The sequence below is a fragment of the Salvia miltiorrhiza genome, chromosome 5 (genome assembly GCF_028751815.1).
Source record: "Salvia miltiorrhiza cultivar Shanhuang (shh) chromosome 5, IMPLAD_Smil_shh, whole genome shotgun sequence".
Lineage (NCBI taxonomy): Eukaryota > Viridiplantae > Streptophyta > Magnoliopsida > Lamiales > Lamiaceae > Salvia > Salvia miltiorrhiza.
Genome location: NC_080391.1, coordinates 57,195,329 through 57,209,014, shown reverse-complemented (window position 1 = coordinate 57,209,014; position 13,686 = coordinate 57,195,329). Strand labels below are relative to the sequence as shown.

The window sequence follows — 13,686 nt, the reverse complement described above, 5'->3', positions numbered from 1 at the left end:
TATCTATCATATGATCATATGCTCCCCTAAAAACTGATATGGCAATATCAATATTGACAATACTACTAATATTTATAATTCTACAATATCATCCCTGCTGTGTATTTTATTTGATGTAGCAATAGGGTTTTGAAAAGAAAAATTGAATTGAACTTTTATTCTGTTTACATTGTTAGTGCACCTATATTAAAGTCTATCTACATGCATTAAATCAAGATCCCATCACCTGTGGACCTTTCCCTTAGTTAGTTTGGCAACCTCTATCAATTTCTATATTCTCTCTCACACACACAACCTTAATTTATTTGCTTCTAATTATATTCTGATTAAATGATTTATCACTTTTATTTCGGATTAATTTTATTAAGTAGTCTGCATTGCAAATTCACTCATAGTTTAGCATCTTTCAATGCATATTTGCAACAATTTTATTTATTTTTTATTCCTTAATTTATTCTCAAATTTCAACTATGCATACCTTTTTTCTTTTCTTTTGTCTCTTAATTTGGGTTAGCTTATCGTCGGTGCATCTTTATGCATAAATAGAGATAAAAACAACACATAGTACAGCACTAGTATACCAACCCCTCTCTCTCTCCCTCTCTAGAATAAAAAAATATTATAATTAGCCTAACTGGGCCAAATTTAAAATCGAACATACACCATAAAATTCTCAATAGTGGGCCATGTTATGTTTCCTTGGCCCAAATAGTTGATGTTGAGGTCTTTAATTATTAGTACTATATATTTTTTTAATTCTCGAGGGTGTTCACAATGGTCTTTCATTTCCAATGGCCATCATTATCAATTAAATCATGCTACAAATTTGTCATTCGCTTATTATATTCTTTTGACTTAAGTAAATAACATAGGAGTATATTATCAAATCAAAAATTCAATCTTAGACATAAATATAATATTATATTCATATCAACCTCATCGATGTATTCATCCATTTAAAGTGTAATAAGTTTTTACTAGAGCGTGAATCTTACTTAAATATTGTCTAGGGAAAATTCAGAAGTAGGAACGAAGGTAAATATAAAAAAATCATCACTTCTCAAGTCTATATTTTATCCCGTTATGTAATTGACATTTTAAATATGAAAATATTTTATGAAATAGAGAATATCGTTTGAAGATTTTATTTATTTATTTTTATAAAAAGAGGAGTTTCGTATAGTCATTAGTCAAATACTAGTATTTGTATAAATATGGGCTTGGGCTTGGGCTTCAAATAATCAATTTTATGGGCTTTTTGGGAGATAAGAAAGCCCATTAATCTAACCATAAATTTCAGTACCCATTTTCATTTTTTTCTGGTTCTAGATCAATTTCATTGAGCACTCTCGAAGATATCAAGGTAAATCATTCACAAAACTCCTGTTTTTTCCGTTATTCATTCTGCAGATTTAGCGTATTCTCACGTTACTTGAGTTTAAATTTCATCTACCTCACGTAATTTCCTCACTGATATATGATTCAAATTCTAGGGTTTGTGGTTTCAGCTCGATTTGACTTTCAGAACTATATTCTACACAAAAATGTTCGATAAAAGGCAATTAGAATTCGATTTCGATATGCTTTTGTTAAGGTTCAGTTAGAAACTGATCGAGAATGTTAAAATGTGTTCGTGTTGAGCGAAGCTCTTTCTTCCCCCCTTTTTGGTGAAGCTGAAATCGATCAATTAGTCGAATAATCGCGTTGTATCATTCAAAAATGTGATGAATTGTGATGGTTGCAGATGGGGTTCATAATGGAATTTGCGGAGAATTTGGTGTTGCGATTGATGGAGGATCCAAACGAGAGAGACAGGAAAGCGAGGGAGAGATTGTACGAGCGGAAGGAGCAGTGCAAGAAGACTCTGGAGATGCATCGGTTGCCCCTGCGCCCCTATGGCTTCTGGACATTTGAGCGCCACAACGCTCAGATCTTCTGGGATGAGCAGATTAGCAATGTCCAAGGCCGCCGGGACCCTTACGACGAGCTCATTGAGGAATACTCCAAATAAATTGGTTTGCTCCTCAATTTTTCTATTATAGCTTAATTCCAAATTTTCACACTAGCATTGTTTGTGAGTTTATATACTTTATATCCGTGGCTCTTTAGGAATAAAATGATGATAGGTTTCTGAGTTAATGTAGTCCATGAGAGAGGCTAATAGATAATTATATTTCCTTAGCTCAAAACAGGCTATAGAGGATTTGTGTTGGGATGAAGATTAAGAATTAAAATGCAAGTGTGTGCGCGCTTTACTCACATTTTAAGGTTGTGTTATGAACTTATGCTAGATGGGTTGTTATTTATTGGATGTGTTCCGTTGCCACCCCAATGCGCCTCGTATTCAGTTTAGTCCATGGCTTTCTGTGTCTAGCTAGCTCTTTAAAGTGATTGCCTTTGTTATATGATATCACCGGAGACTTATATATAAGTCGAGCTCCTGCCTCACCTCTGCACCAACTTTGCCTACTTCAGAGGATTGTCTAATTTACTAGTATACTAAGTATGCTTGGCACACTGATCTTTCTTGTACCGACATTACTTTTTCTTGAATTCAAGATAACTGTTTTCTCTTCATGCAGGGACATTTGGGTGTATAGTGTGGGGTGACCTCTGTTGAAGACAATGCTTATGCATATTGTAGTTGGTGTTCACAGGCAGTGTTCTGTGAGACTTGAATTTATTTTCTTCAGTTTGATTGTTGTAATAAATTACATCGACAAAAGTTAACTCAGTTGGCTACTACTTTTTCTGCACTTTGTTTGCATTCCAAATTCATGCGTCATTCCGCAGATTATATGATCCTCTGTTTTATTTCAATTGGCCATCTTATTTGGACAGTTCCATTTCAATAGACTATTACCTAGTATGAAAATTTAATAATAATAAACACCCCAACATAAATTATTATTTACAAAACAGGCGACTGTAGCTCACAAATAATTATTTCACCTCACTTGCAATTACTTCACTGACTATAATCGAACTGGTAAACACTGCCCATCTCACACATGCATAGAGAGAGAGAGAGAGAGAGAGAGCAACCGAAACAACTCTCTTCTTCGTTCACATTTTGTTTCAGAACTAAAAAGAGAATACGTGTAGTAACATATAAAGACAAATATGGAACAATTATCTCAAGCTTAAGACAGAGATAACATCGTCCCTGCTCATAATATGATGATCATGAAGTACTCACGATGTCTAAATTCAATATAGACACACTCGCTTCAGATTTCATAACAAATAAAGTAGCACGGGATATTTACACAATCAAAATGCCAAGGAAATGTCGAACCAGTTTTTCACCATTCACAATGCAAGCACAGCTCAAAAATAAGATTGATAAATGAAGAGGGAGATTCAGATAGCTGTTAATATGGTGTTAAAGCATGAATTATGATGGCTTAACTCGAAACATAGCTGATGTACAAGAAAGACAGCTCACAATCAAACTAAGAAGTTCGTCCAGGAATTATTTACAGGCAAACAAAAGTCTTGAAACCCACACACACACACACTCTTGCTACCTCATCATCAAGCATTACAAGAACCCTAAACCTACTCCTCCTTCTCCGAGTCACTCGCGCTCGAGCTGCTCGCATCCGTCTTCTTATTTGCTGCCGCCTCCACCTGCTTATACGCCTTCTCCATCTCCTCCACGGGGACCAACGGGGCGTAGCAGAAGACGGTGTACCCTTTCCCGGCCAGATCCTTAACCAGACTGTTGTACTTCTCCGACCAATGTGTGGCTGTCGGAACAGCTATCTCCAACACCCCGTGCAAGGCCGGGAACTGGTTGGCCTTGTACCACGCCACGGCCAATCCGCTCACTGCAACATCCTTTGAGATTCTACCAGCGTGGGAAATGGCTGCAATCGGACCCTCTGCTTTAGCTTCCTCAACGAGCTCTTGCAATAGTCGCGATGCTTCCTTTGCTATCGCCTGAGCCTTTATGGCCACGCCCTTTGCAGTGGGCGGAGCACATTCTTCGAATTTCAAGCTTGCTTCATCTACCTAAACATCATCAAAAACTAGGCCAACTTAGACAACAGGTTGAAGTAGCTTGCTTAAAGCAAACAATCCAAAGAAAATGCACACACAGTGACACAATATATAGATAGCATCCCATCAACGGTGGAACAAATCAGCTGCTGAAGTGGGTAATAAATAAAATTAGGGCAGTAGATTATGAGGTATGATCTTTCACAACACTTGCACAATGATCTCTCCCAATTATACAATGATGATTAACATGGATTCGAAATTAAAAAACCCTAATTAAAAATTAATTTCGCCGAAATTCTTAATCGCAGCAAAAAACTGAACCAATCACTCGTGCAAAAAACGTAACCGAGTAAAAAACCGATAACACAAAGCAGAGATCTCACCTTTCTATCGAGAAAAACGAGGAAATCACCAGGAACGCCTTTGAACCTCTCGAAAACGGGGCCGACAACGGCGGTGACGGCGTTCTCGACCTTCCCGACGGTGGATTTCAGCGGGCCGGAATTCTCCTTGGCGTAGCCGTAGAGAGCCGTGACCAAAACGGCGGCGTTGATCGCCAGACCTCTAACGAATCCGAGGCGCTTCAGCTGTACATCACTCCTCTCCACCTCAACCTAACGAGGGAAAAACGACCACAGAAAGTTAGATCAAATATCAAAATAGAAAATCCAAAAATCCGAAACAACAATCGAATCCAGATCAGCTGCAATTACCTCGGCCGTCATCATCTCGAAAGCAGATGATGAATTGTGATTGTGAAGAAATTGATAGGTTTTGCAGAAGAAATCGAACGAAATCAGGTGGCGTTAGAATCTAAGGAGTGAAAGGGGGTTTAAGGAGGAAAGAGGAATACATGGGAGAGGGAGTGGGATCTCAGGGGTAGTTTCGGGAATTCAATTATGGATGGTGCATGTGGTGACACGTGGCGTATAGTGTGGGGGCTCGTCGGCTGTCGTTAGAGCATCCACAATGCTTGCACCCATAGTGGGTGCAATACCATGGGTCCCACTTTTATTGCACCCACTCCCACAATGGTATTGCACCCACCCGGGTGCAATAGATTTTAATTTCATTTTCTCTTTACTTTTATTCATTTTTCAATTTAAATTAAACAACTTCAATTTTAACAACATAAAATTCATTCAATTAAAAATCCAAACATTACAAATAAAATTAAAAAAAAACAACAAATATTTAAAACATCCAATTTTCGAATAATTTAAAGCCGTCGAACTACGGGTCAACCGGACCAAAGCGTGCCCATATATGCTCAACCAAATCGTCGCGGAGGCGAGCATGCAATCGTGCATCCTTCAAGCTTGCAGTCCGGATAGATGCCGTCTGTTAAGTAGTATCCTCGAGTGTGGTGAGAATTGTTGGCGAGGAATTGCACAGCCGCTGCATGCCCCGCTAAAACATCGTTGAATAGCGTGGACTGGTGGAGCACGTTGATGTCGTTGTTGGACCCAGCGACTCCAAAGAATGCATGCCAGATCCATAAATCTTGTGAAGCAACGGCCTCTAATATAATTGTTGGCTCGCCTTGATCCCCTCGAGTGTAGGCGCCGTGCCAAGCAACGGGGCAATTCTTCCATCCCCAATGCATGCAGTCTAGGCTCCCCAACATTCCCGGGAACCCATGGCGGGCTTCGTGCATTGCAGTGATGCGTTGCACATCGGCAGTTGTTGGCCGCCTCAAATACGTGCCGCCAAAGATACGAACGACGGCCTTGCAGAATTTCTTCAAGCATTCCATCGCCGTCGTCTCTCCTATACGGAGATATTCATCACAACAATCAGCAGAATTTCCGTATGCCAATTGTCGAATAGCGGCAGTGCACTTCTGGATCGGGGAGAAGCCCACCCGGCCAACAGCATCCGGACGTTGTTGGAAGTAAGGATCGACTTCTAGCGCATTGACAATGCGTAGAAACAACTCCCGGCTCATGCGAAATCGACGGCGAAAGAATTGTGGCCCATAAACAGGCTCGACGGCGAAATAATCGCGATGGAGGCGCTCGGCTCCACCTTCACGGTCACGACGAACCACTGCTCGCTTTTTCGCCGGGCGTTGTGGAGGTGGATCGAACCGATATGAACTTGCTACTTGCATAAAATTCACAGCACATCTCATAAAAAATAAATCGGGGGCTTGAGTAGGATCGGGAAGAGGAGGAAGTTGTGCGGGATCAACATGAACTTCTTCTTCGGATGAAGAATTTGAAGAAGAATTATTGTTGGAAGAATTGGTGGATGAAGACATTTTTTAGGAGTTGAAGAGAATTGTTGGATGAATTGTGTTTGTGATTGAAGGGGATATATATAGGTGAAAAAGAAAAGAAAAAAAAAATAAAAAAAAAATAAAAAAATTCGGCCGAAGACCGTTGAGCAACGGTCTTTTGACCGTTAAAATTAATTTTTTTTTTTTTTAATTTCGGAAAGGGGCGCGTGTTTACACGCCCCCTCCTTCGCTCCCACATTCGACGAGTGCGAGCGCTCGCCTCCCCTCCATCGCACCCGGGAGCAACAACGGTGGTGGGTGCGATAGGCCGGGTTCGATCCGGCCATCGCACCCACCATTGTGGATGCTCTTACCGGATAGTATGAGAAGCATCGCGTTGCTTTCACTTCGAGCTTTCGCTCCGAACTTTCTCGAACATTACAAAAATACATTCTTATCAAAATTGAAAATCTCAATACTTTATCCTTTTTTTTATCATATATATGTATTTTTAAAATTCAATAATACAATCTTGGTGGGAATTAGGTGAATTGCACTTTGCCTCTCCACTAATTATTCCAAATATAGCATCTCACCCCATGAATTTTAAGATTTTATAATTACGCCCCTTGAATTTTATGTCCAATTTACGAAAAATATTTTTTAAAATTTCTATTGAAAATCCAAGAACGTAGTCTTGAGCAACAATGCTACCAGCTACAAAGTTGCTGTGAAAAAGTGTCAACTAAAAGCTTGTATACATTATAGTATCCAAATGATCTTAGATCTTCGAAGCTATACAAAGTAAGAGAGAAAAAAAAGCATAACCAAAGAGAAGTGGACTATATAATTCAACAACTACAAATCCAAAGAAGTCCCATTCCCATATATAGGTAGTTAGTTTGAAAAAATGTGGTAGAAATATACATTAAGATGTGATCAACGCAAGAGGTTGTAAGAAGGCATGTCTTCAATGAGCAACACATCATCCATTAGAAATTCCTTCTCAAGCTGAGACCTCGTGGATCTTAGAATGTCCTGTTTTAAGGCAGATGTGAGGAACAAGATTCCGAGAGGAGATGATGGTAATGGGGCGAGCTAGGGTTCTAATTTGCTTACGTTGAACTCCATGTAGGTCGCGTGTTTGTCCAGCCACAGCTTGTCCATGACCATGAAAGCCACGCAGTATAGGAGGTCGAAAGCCCATTCGTTCTCTGCAGAAAAAGACACGGCTCAAGTTGTTAGACGAGTCCATCAACGCAGACTAGAGGAGAAAGATAGATTGATTGCCTCACCGGATAACATTTGCAGAAAAACGGCTCTCATGAAACTTGGTGGCTTTGCTGCATACAGATGAGCTCACATTACTCATATTCCAAACTGAATTTAATTAAATAAACTGACTTACTAGCATCTAGATCAAGCATTTGCAAGATCATGAATGTAATGTTTACACCAGCTACAGCAAATGGATATTCCCACATTGCCCTTTTCCCTGTTTGTTTCCTCAATAGACTCTGAAAAGAATGCTGAAACATGAAAAAAGGAATTAAGGTTGCTATACTTTTCTTGCATCACAAATTCCTTTTTCAAGTTTTTAACAAGAACAAATGGTATGGTTACCGAAAATGTCTTGGCGAAAAACAGCAAGTTCTCCAATGAAATGAAACCTGCTCCTCTGCATATCAAAAACATTATACTACAACAGAAAAAGAAAAACAAGAAACGGGTGAGTTGAGAGCTTGTGATCAAAACCGGAAATCTGTTGATGGATCCTTTCCCTGCCATCCCATTTCTTTCCACTTATCAGATATCAAACTCTCCAACTCCTCACCAGGGTACGTAGCAGACCATAACGCCCTCAAAGCTTCCTGATATATATTCGAACCATCAAAACTCGCTATAGAATAAGCAAAAAACATGGTTTTCTTATTTATTTTAACAAGTAGCATAGCAGTAGAACACCTGATGTTGTAATCTGGAAGCGTCAAACTGGACTTTAGTTCGGTGTCTCAACCTTTTGAGCCTCTCTTCCTGTCCATTTTAAGGCAGCAAACAAACATAGTAACGCGAAAAACGTATAGATGTAGAGTGTGGAGCAATGGCCTTGCCTGTAAGGGTGTCAAGTTTAGGCAAATCCGGGCTTGGCTTCCCTTTCGCTTAAAGCAAACACAAGTCATGCTTTTCCCTCTCCATGCTGCAGGTGTACCACAAGCTGCATAATCTGCAATACATTCTCATTCTTACAAGAATCCAACAAATGTCCACATGTTTCATCAGCTTGTTGTACACCTCTATTTCTCAGAATTTTATGCTACTTTTGTGATTTAAGCAGCTTTTAATTTATGATAGAATCTCGTAGCCAAACTTCATTTTGCAAGTCCAAATAAAGCTATTGATTTCCTCAAAAAAAAAAAGAAGCTATTGATATACACCCTAAAATCCAGGGGAAAAAATTAATAGACAGACTTGAAAATTTTAAGCTTGTAAGTTGTAACTCTCGTTTTCATTTTCAAAATTAGTAATTAATTCATCAAAAGTTGAAATTAACTATTTGACTTTTGAAAAGATGGCTTGAATTTTAAGAATGGGCTAGAGTTGTACGTGAACATTCACTTACATACAACTCGAACTCTAACACGTAGGAGTATGACTCAATCTAAGTTTGCTAATAACAGTAAAGAAAATAGAAACAAGAGAAGAGAAGTTTATATATGTTCAGTTGAAACTTGAGAAATCGTGATCAAATTTGTATAGCACTACATTATTCAATCATATGGATTATAAGTGACTAACAAATCAATCATCAAACCAAAAGGGATAAAAACGAAACTTAGTTTTTTGAAGAAAAAAAAGTAGGATGCAGATTAAAAAAAAAGAGAGGAGCAGTTCGAAATAGCATTATGAATCAATGAGGCGAAATTAGAAATCCAACCAATCGCAAATTAATTAGTAAATTGTACAGAAAGCTGTCAAAAAATCGAATCACCTTGAATCGAAGAGTGAGAATGCGTGCACTTAGAGAAAGACGATGAATGCGTGAAGCTGCGGGCTGCAATGCAGCCGCCATTGATTCTCTCTTCGCTCATCTTCAACTGCAACTAATCTAATCCCTCTCTCTCTCTATCTCTCTCTCTGGAGTTGGTTACGACAGTGGATTGAGTTAACAGAGAGAAGGACGGCGTCGTTTTGGTTGTGATGTTGCTCTTTGTAGTCTCAGACCGATTATAACTAAGCCGGTGGCGTCACAGTGCTCTGTCGAAGGAGATAAAATCATTATTTATTCTCGTTTTTTATTTCCCTCTTTTTTGTCGGATTATTTAAGGACGAAATTGCCCTTCGCCTTCAATCGTATCCCCATATTGAGGATATGATGATTGATGATTGATGATTGAGATTGATTAGAGGTTTTTGATTTGCTTCCCAATTAATTAGCCAATAATTTGGTATTCTTTGCCATTTTTGAGGGGGAATTGAATGCGATATTTCAAAGTTTGAAACTGAATTGTCTTTGTTGATAAATAAAAGGTGATTAATGTCATAACCGGTTTAATTGGAAATAAATTAGCTAATCGAATCATTTTGAACGAAATTTCGCCGCGTAAGTCTTCAAAATATAACCGATTTAAGAAAGTGATATGTGGTTTTAATTCGAATAGGGGATAAAACTGGCATAAGCGAAATGACAAGGATTTGGGTGGAGATTGAGTAAAAACATGTCAATTGTTGTTGTCTGGGAGTTTACAAACAGAAATTATTAAGTTAAAGAAGGCATGTAAGGAAGGAGACAAGACACTCCACCTTCAATCATCAGTCCTCCCACATGGCCCGACCCGACCCAACTCCCTTCTCAATTTCTAGGCCCACAAACACACACACACTATTCTAACCTCACCACACCAGCTCCGCTTTGCAGAAAACAAAAATTAATGTATGGCCCAATAGCATGAAATAAGGTTTGATATACTCCCTCCCACGAATCTTGACGCATTTGTTTTTTGTACGAGAATTACGAAGTTGTATATTAATGTTTTAAATGAGTAGGTAATAAAGTAAAAAAGTAATAATTAAATATAATTAAAAATTCTTATTTTTTAACTAATTATAGTATATTTAAAAATGTATCAAGATTTGTGGGACAGCCCAAAAAGAAATATGCATCAAGATTCGTGAGACGGATGGAGTATTAATTTGGACATTTTTTATATAAAGTATTTACTATATAATATGTTTATTTAGGATGGTGAAATAATTAATAATAATTTGATTTAATCATAATATGATTATCTTTTCTTTTTATTTTTGACTTTGGGGGAGGGGGAGCGGTGGGGCTTGAACCCTGGACCTCACTGTTCGTAGACAGGAGTTCGCACCGCACCGCTTGGTGTCGCCTCGGGACAATATGATTATCTTCTTAAACTGAAATTAAACTCAAATTTTGCTCTCTGCGTCTTGTCGTTCCTTTGCGCCGACAAACATATGATTAAATTAAAATCCAACCACAAACATATACTATATACACACAGTAAGAAGTTGAAAAATGATTATGTTGGATTGAAATTTGTATGATTAATTTCGTGACAGAGAAACTATAGTTTGAATTTCAAATTGTATCATCTATATATATACAGATGAAGTATAGAAAATTGGAAGAGCAGAGGCAGAAAACTTACCTCCACCAATCTGGGATCTTGAGCCTTCTACTCCGATGAACAGCAAGCTTAACGAAAGGCAGCTTCCGCTTCACCTGCCTCCAGATCATGTTCACCGCATCCTCTTTCTTGGTAGGGTTCTGGAATTCAAAGTGATGAGAAATGGCCTTCAGCCGCGCCCACATTTTCACCCATTTCTCCCTTGGAACGCCTCTCAGCTCCGACACCATGTACCCCGGCCTCTGCGCCTCCTCCACGGAGAAGAAGATGGAGAACTCCTTGTAGTCCACTTCATCTTCATACGGCAGCTCTATTCTGTCGCTCACTATCACCGGAATGCAGTGGCTCACGATTGCATCGAAGAGGCGGCATGACGACGGCGTGTCCCCCGCCGGGTGGAGACAGAACTTGGACAGACGCATTTGATCTGCAGACTGTGGTTTTGCTTAGCTACCAAAGCAAAAGAAGAGTAATATCTCTGCAACTAACACAAGAAACAGTGATGCAGCTACATGTACATATCTCCCTAAAGCATTTTAATGGCTGCTAGAGAATGCTTACAGCTTTGAAGCCTTCTTCCGATGCATACGCCTCTTCGTATACAACATCTTTCACTCCCTTCAACATCTTGTGCAGCACAGCACGCACCTTTCCCTCCTGCCAAACCAAACTCAGTTAGTCACTGAAAAAATTAAAGCATATTTGAGCAAGCAAGAGACTGAGAGAGAGTGCATGTGCATACATCCTTCCTCTTAGTCCTCCCACGGAAGAAGACAAGAATTGGACGAGATTCATATGCATCATCACGCTCATCCTTTACAAATGACTCCACCATGTGTGGATAGGGGGCGACAACATCTTTCGCGAGCCTAGTGATGTCCATTATGCGCCCAAAATCAGCAACGATGAATATTGATGAGTTAATTGAGCCGCGATGGTGCCTCAAAGCATTCGGATGATGCAGGGGAATCACATGATCTCGCCCTCCCGACCTCTTCCAATAATCCGACGCTCTTAAAATGTTTACTATCTCAAACTACACAGATCAAATTAAACACAGGTTTATTGATCTAGGTTTTCAAAATTTGATTCGATTTTCAGTATATACAATCCGATCCTATCTCAGTTGTAATCGATCTAGCTGCTAGCTTAATTAGGTTAACAGAGCAAACCTAATTTAATTCAGATTGAACAGAGCATCAATGGAGAGAGCTGACGCACCTGCAGCTGCTCATCAACAGTACCAGGCTCCTTCATGTTCCGAACATGAATATTGAAACTGAGCGACGAGAAAAACGGAACGAAAAACACGTCGGCGGATTCCGGATCCGAGGCGCGAACCGCCTCCGACTCGTTACCCGCCTCGTGCACGAGCGAAGCCATCATCCAATACTCCACGCTGTGCTGTTTCCGGAGCCCGTCGTTCCACCCCCACGCCGGAATGTTCTCTGCCGTGACCGGAGTTCCGTTGGGGAAGGAGGGGTTCATCATCCCGACGTTGAACCGCGGCGGCAGATCGTACATGTAGACGCGGAGGGGGGCCGCGGCGCAGGCGGTGGCGTTGTTGAGCTGGGGGAGGAAGGAGAGCAATTGCGATTTGTAATCTAGGGTTCCGGCGAGGAGCATTGAGCCGAAGAGCACCGGGATGCATACCGACACGCAGATCAGAGTTCTGTTGATCGATTTTCGCATTTATTTTTGTTCCGTGAGGAGCGATGATTGGATTTTGGAAGATGATCGATCAAATCAGCTAGATTAATGAGACTTTTAGGGATTTGAGTTGAGATTTAGGAGGGAATCGATGAGATGAAATGCTTGCTTGCTTTACACTTTAACGGCAGTGTGAATAACTAAGCGGAGATTCACGTTCATGCATTTTCCTTTCTCTTACAATACAAATCTAATTAAAAAAAATAGTTGACATGAAAATTGCTATTTTTAGGAATTAGTTAATGGAAACAACAACCGTTGTTTTTCTCTAGTAAATTCTAATTACAATAAAATAGAATAAAAAAAAGTAAAAAAAAATAACGATGATGACATACTTATAGTGATTATCATAATGATAAATTGATTAGACGATCCCTATAAATTAAACAGCTTAAGCTATGAATTTTGAATTTTAGCAAATTCATTGATTGGGAAGTTTGAGAATATTGATGAGTTAACATCCAACACATTTATAGAATTTATGGGAAAATAGAGTTTTAACCAGCTGAGTGTGAATGATCGGAAAATAAACGATAAAAAATGAAGAACTCAAAACGTCGGAAAATAAGAACACATCCAAAAATCTTTCTTTCCCAGTCAAAATTATATATTGTCTGTCTTTTAAAATGACAACAATGAACTATTTATAGTGCAGATACAAAGGGGGTACAATCGTAAATTTGATGAATGCTCACGTACACTGCGTTGCATGGTGCCTAACTAACTACTTTTTGGAGCACACTAATAATAAAACTAATTGATCAGCTTTTGTCGGGTGTCGCTATTTTTCCAACGATACTTGGTTGCCAAGGCTGGGGTAGCATTGGTTTGGCTTGGCTCACGGTTGTTGTCTCCTTACAATTAGCCAACGCCGACTGATTTGACGACGCCACCTTATTAGTCAACGCTGACTCCTTGCCAACGCTGGTCTTCATAAATCGGTCAGCCTTGCCATTTCCAGATTGTTTTATCGTAAATTATCAGCACACTTATAAAAAAAATATAATCAAATAATCTTTCCTTTAAACGAAATATTATCAACGCTGATGTATACTTTGCTCCTCATCACACATCATATTTGGCAAAGGATTATAC

General features: G+C 39.4%; 4 protein-coding genes and 1 long non-coding RNA gene across 5 annotated transcripts; 1 reads left to right on the top strand and 4 right to left on the bottom strand.

Annotated features, from left to right (window-relative positions):
* The first annotated feature begins 1,223 nt into the window (after nt 1-1,223).
* LOC131025418 (uncharacterized) lies at nt 1,224-2,820 on the top strand. The gene is made up of 3 exons (XR_009102169.1): nt 1,224-1,363; nt 1,745-2,015; nt 2,583-2,820. It is a non-coding gene; the product is annotated as an uncharacterized LOC131025418 (long non-coding RNA).
* A 548-nt stretch (nt 2,821-3,368) lies between these two features.
* Nucleotides 3,369-4,967, bottom strand: LOC131025417 (REF/SRPP-like protein At1g67360). The gene is made up of 3 exons (XM_057955167.1): nt 4,722-4,967; nt 4,392-4,622; nt 3,369-4,017 (listed from the first exon to the last, which is right to left on the bottom strand). The coding sequence occupies exons 1-3, from the start codon at nt 4,734-4,736 to the stop codon at nt 3,562-3,564; spliced, it is 702 nt and encodes a 233-aa protein (XP_057811150.1). The 5' UTR covers nt 4,737-4,967; the 3' UTR covers nt 3,369-3,561.
* A 311-nt stretch (nt 4,968-5,278) lies between these two features.
* On the bottom strand, nt 5,279-6,121 carry LOC131026179 (uncharacterized). The gene has a single exon (XM_057955951.1). It carries the CDS (start codon nt 6,119-6,121, stop codon nt 5,279-5,281), a length of 843 nt encoding a protein of 280 aa, XP_057811934.1.
* An 839-nt stretch (nt 6,122-6,960) lies between these two features.
* On the bottom strand, nt 6,961-9,360 carry LOC131025416 (uncharacterized). The gene is made up of 9 exons (XM_057955166.1): nt 9,219-9,360; nt 8,341-8,453; nt 8,195-8,263; nt 7,985-8,100; nt 7,853-7,907; nt 7,638-7,758; nt 7,525-7,572; nt 7,349-7,443; nt 6,961-7,267 (listed from the first exon to the last, which is right to left on the bottom strand). Exons 1-9 carry the CDS (start codon nt 9,316-9,318, stop codon nt 7,169-7,171), a joined length of 816 nt encoding a protein of 271 aa, XP_057811149.1. The 5' UTR covers nt 9,319-9,360; the 3' UTR covers nt 6,961-7,168.
* On the bottom strand, nt 9,346-12,781 carry LOC131025415 (probable arabinosyltransferase ARAD1). Its single transcript, XM_057955165.1, has 5 exons — nt 12,103-12,781; nt 11,624-11,917; nt 11,443-11,538; nt 10,903-11,315; nt 9,346-9,484 (listed from the first exon to the last, which is right to left on the bottom strand). Exons 1-5 carry the CDS (start codon nt 12,571-12,573, stop codon nt 9,475-9,477), a joined length of 1,284 nt encoding a protein of 427 aa, XP_057811148.1. The 5' UTR covers nt 12,574-12,781; the 3' UTR covers nt 9,346-9,474.
* Nucleotides 12,782-13,686: the final 905 nt, after the last annotated feature.

What these genes read in the sequence shown, in the direction of transcription:
- LOC131025417 (XM_057955167.1), bottom strand. An exon ending in TCGTTTTTCTCGATAGAAAG is followed by an intron (nt 4,018 to 4,391) that starts GTGAGATCTCTG and finishes GATGATGTTTAG; the next exon opens with GTAGATGAAGCAAGCTTGAA.
- LOC131026179 (XM_057955951.1), bottom strand. Translation starts at nt 6,121, where the DNA reads ATGCAAGTAGCAAGTTCATATCGGTTCGATCCACCTCCACAACGCCCG.
- LOC131025416 (XM_057955166.1), bottom strand. Translation starts at nt 9,318, where the DNA reads ATGAGCGAAGAGAGAATCAATGGCGGCTGCATTGCAGCCCGCAGCTTC. An exon ending in GATCCATCAACAGATTTCCG is followed by an intron (nt 7,908 to 7,984) that starts GTTTTGATCACA and finishes TTTGATATGCAG; the next exon opens with AGGAGCAGGTTTCATTTCAT. An exon ending in AATGCTTGATCTAGATGCTA is followed by an intron (nt 7,573 to 7,637) that starts GTAAGTCAGTTT and finishes ATCTGTATGCAG; the next exon opens with CAAAGCCACCAAGTTTCATG.
- LOC131025415 (XM_057955165.1), bottom strand. Translation starts at nt 12,573, where the DNA reads ATGCGAAAATCGATCAACAGAACTCTGATCTGCGTGTCGGTATGCATC. An exon ending in CTGTTGATGAGCAGCTGCAG is followed by an intron (nt 11,918 to 12,102) that starts GTGCGTCAGCTC and finishes TGATCTGTGTAG; the next exon opens with TTTGAGATAGTAAACATTTT. An exon ending in GGAGGACTAAGAGGAAGGAT is followed by an intron (nt 11,539 to 11,623) that starts GTATGCACATGC and finishes TTGGTTTGGCAG; the next exon opens with GAGGGAAAGGTGCGTGCTGT.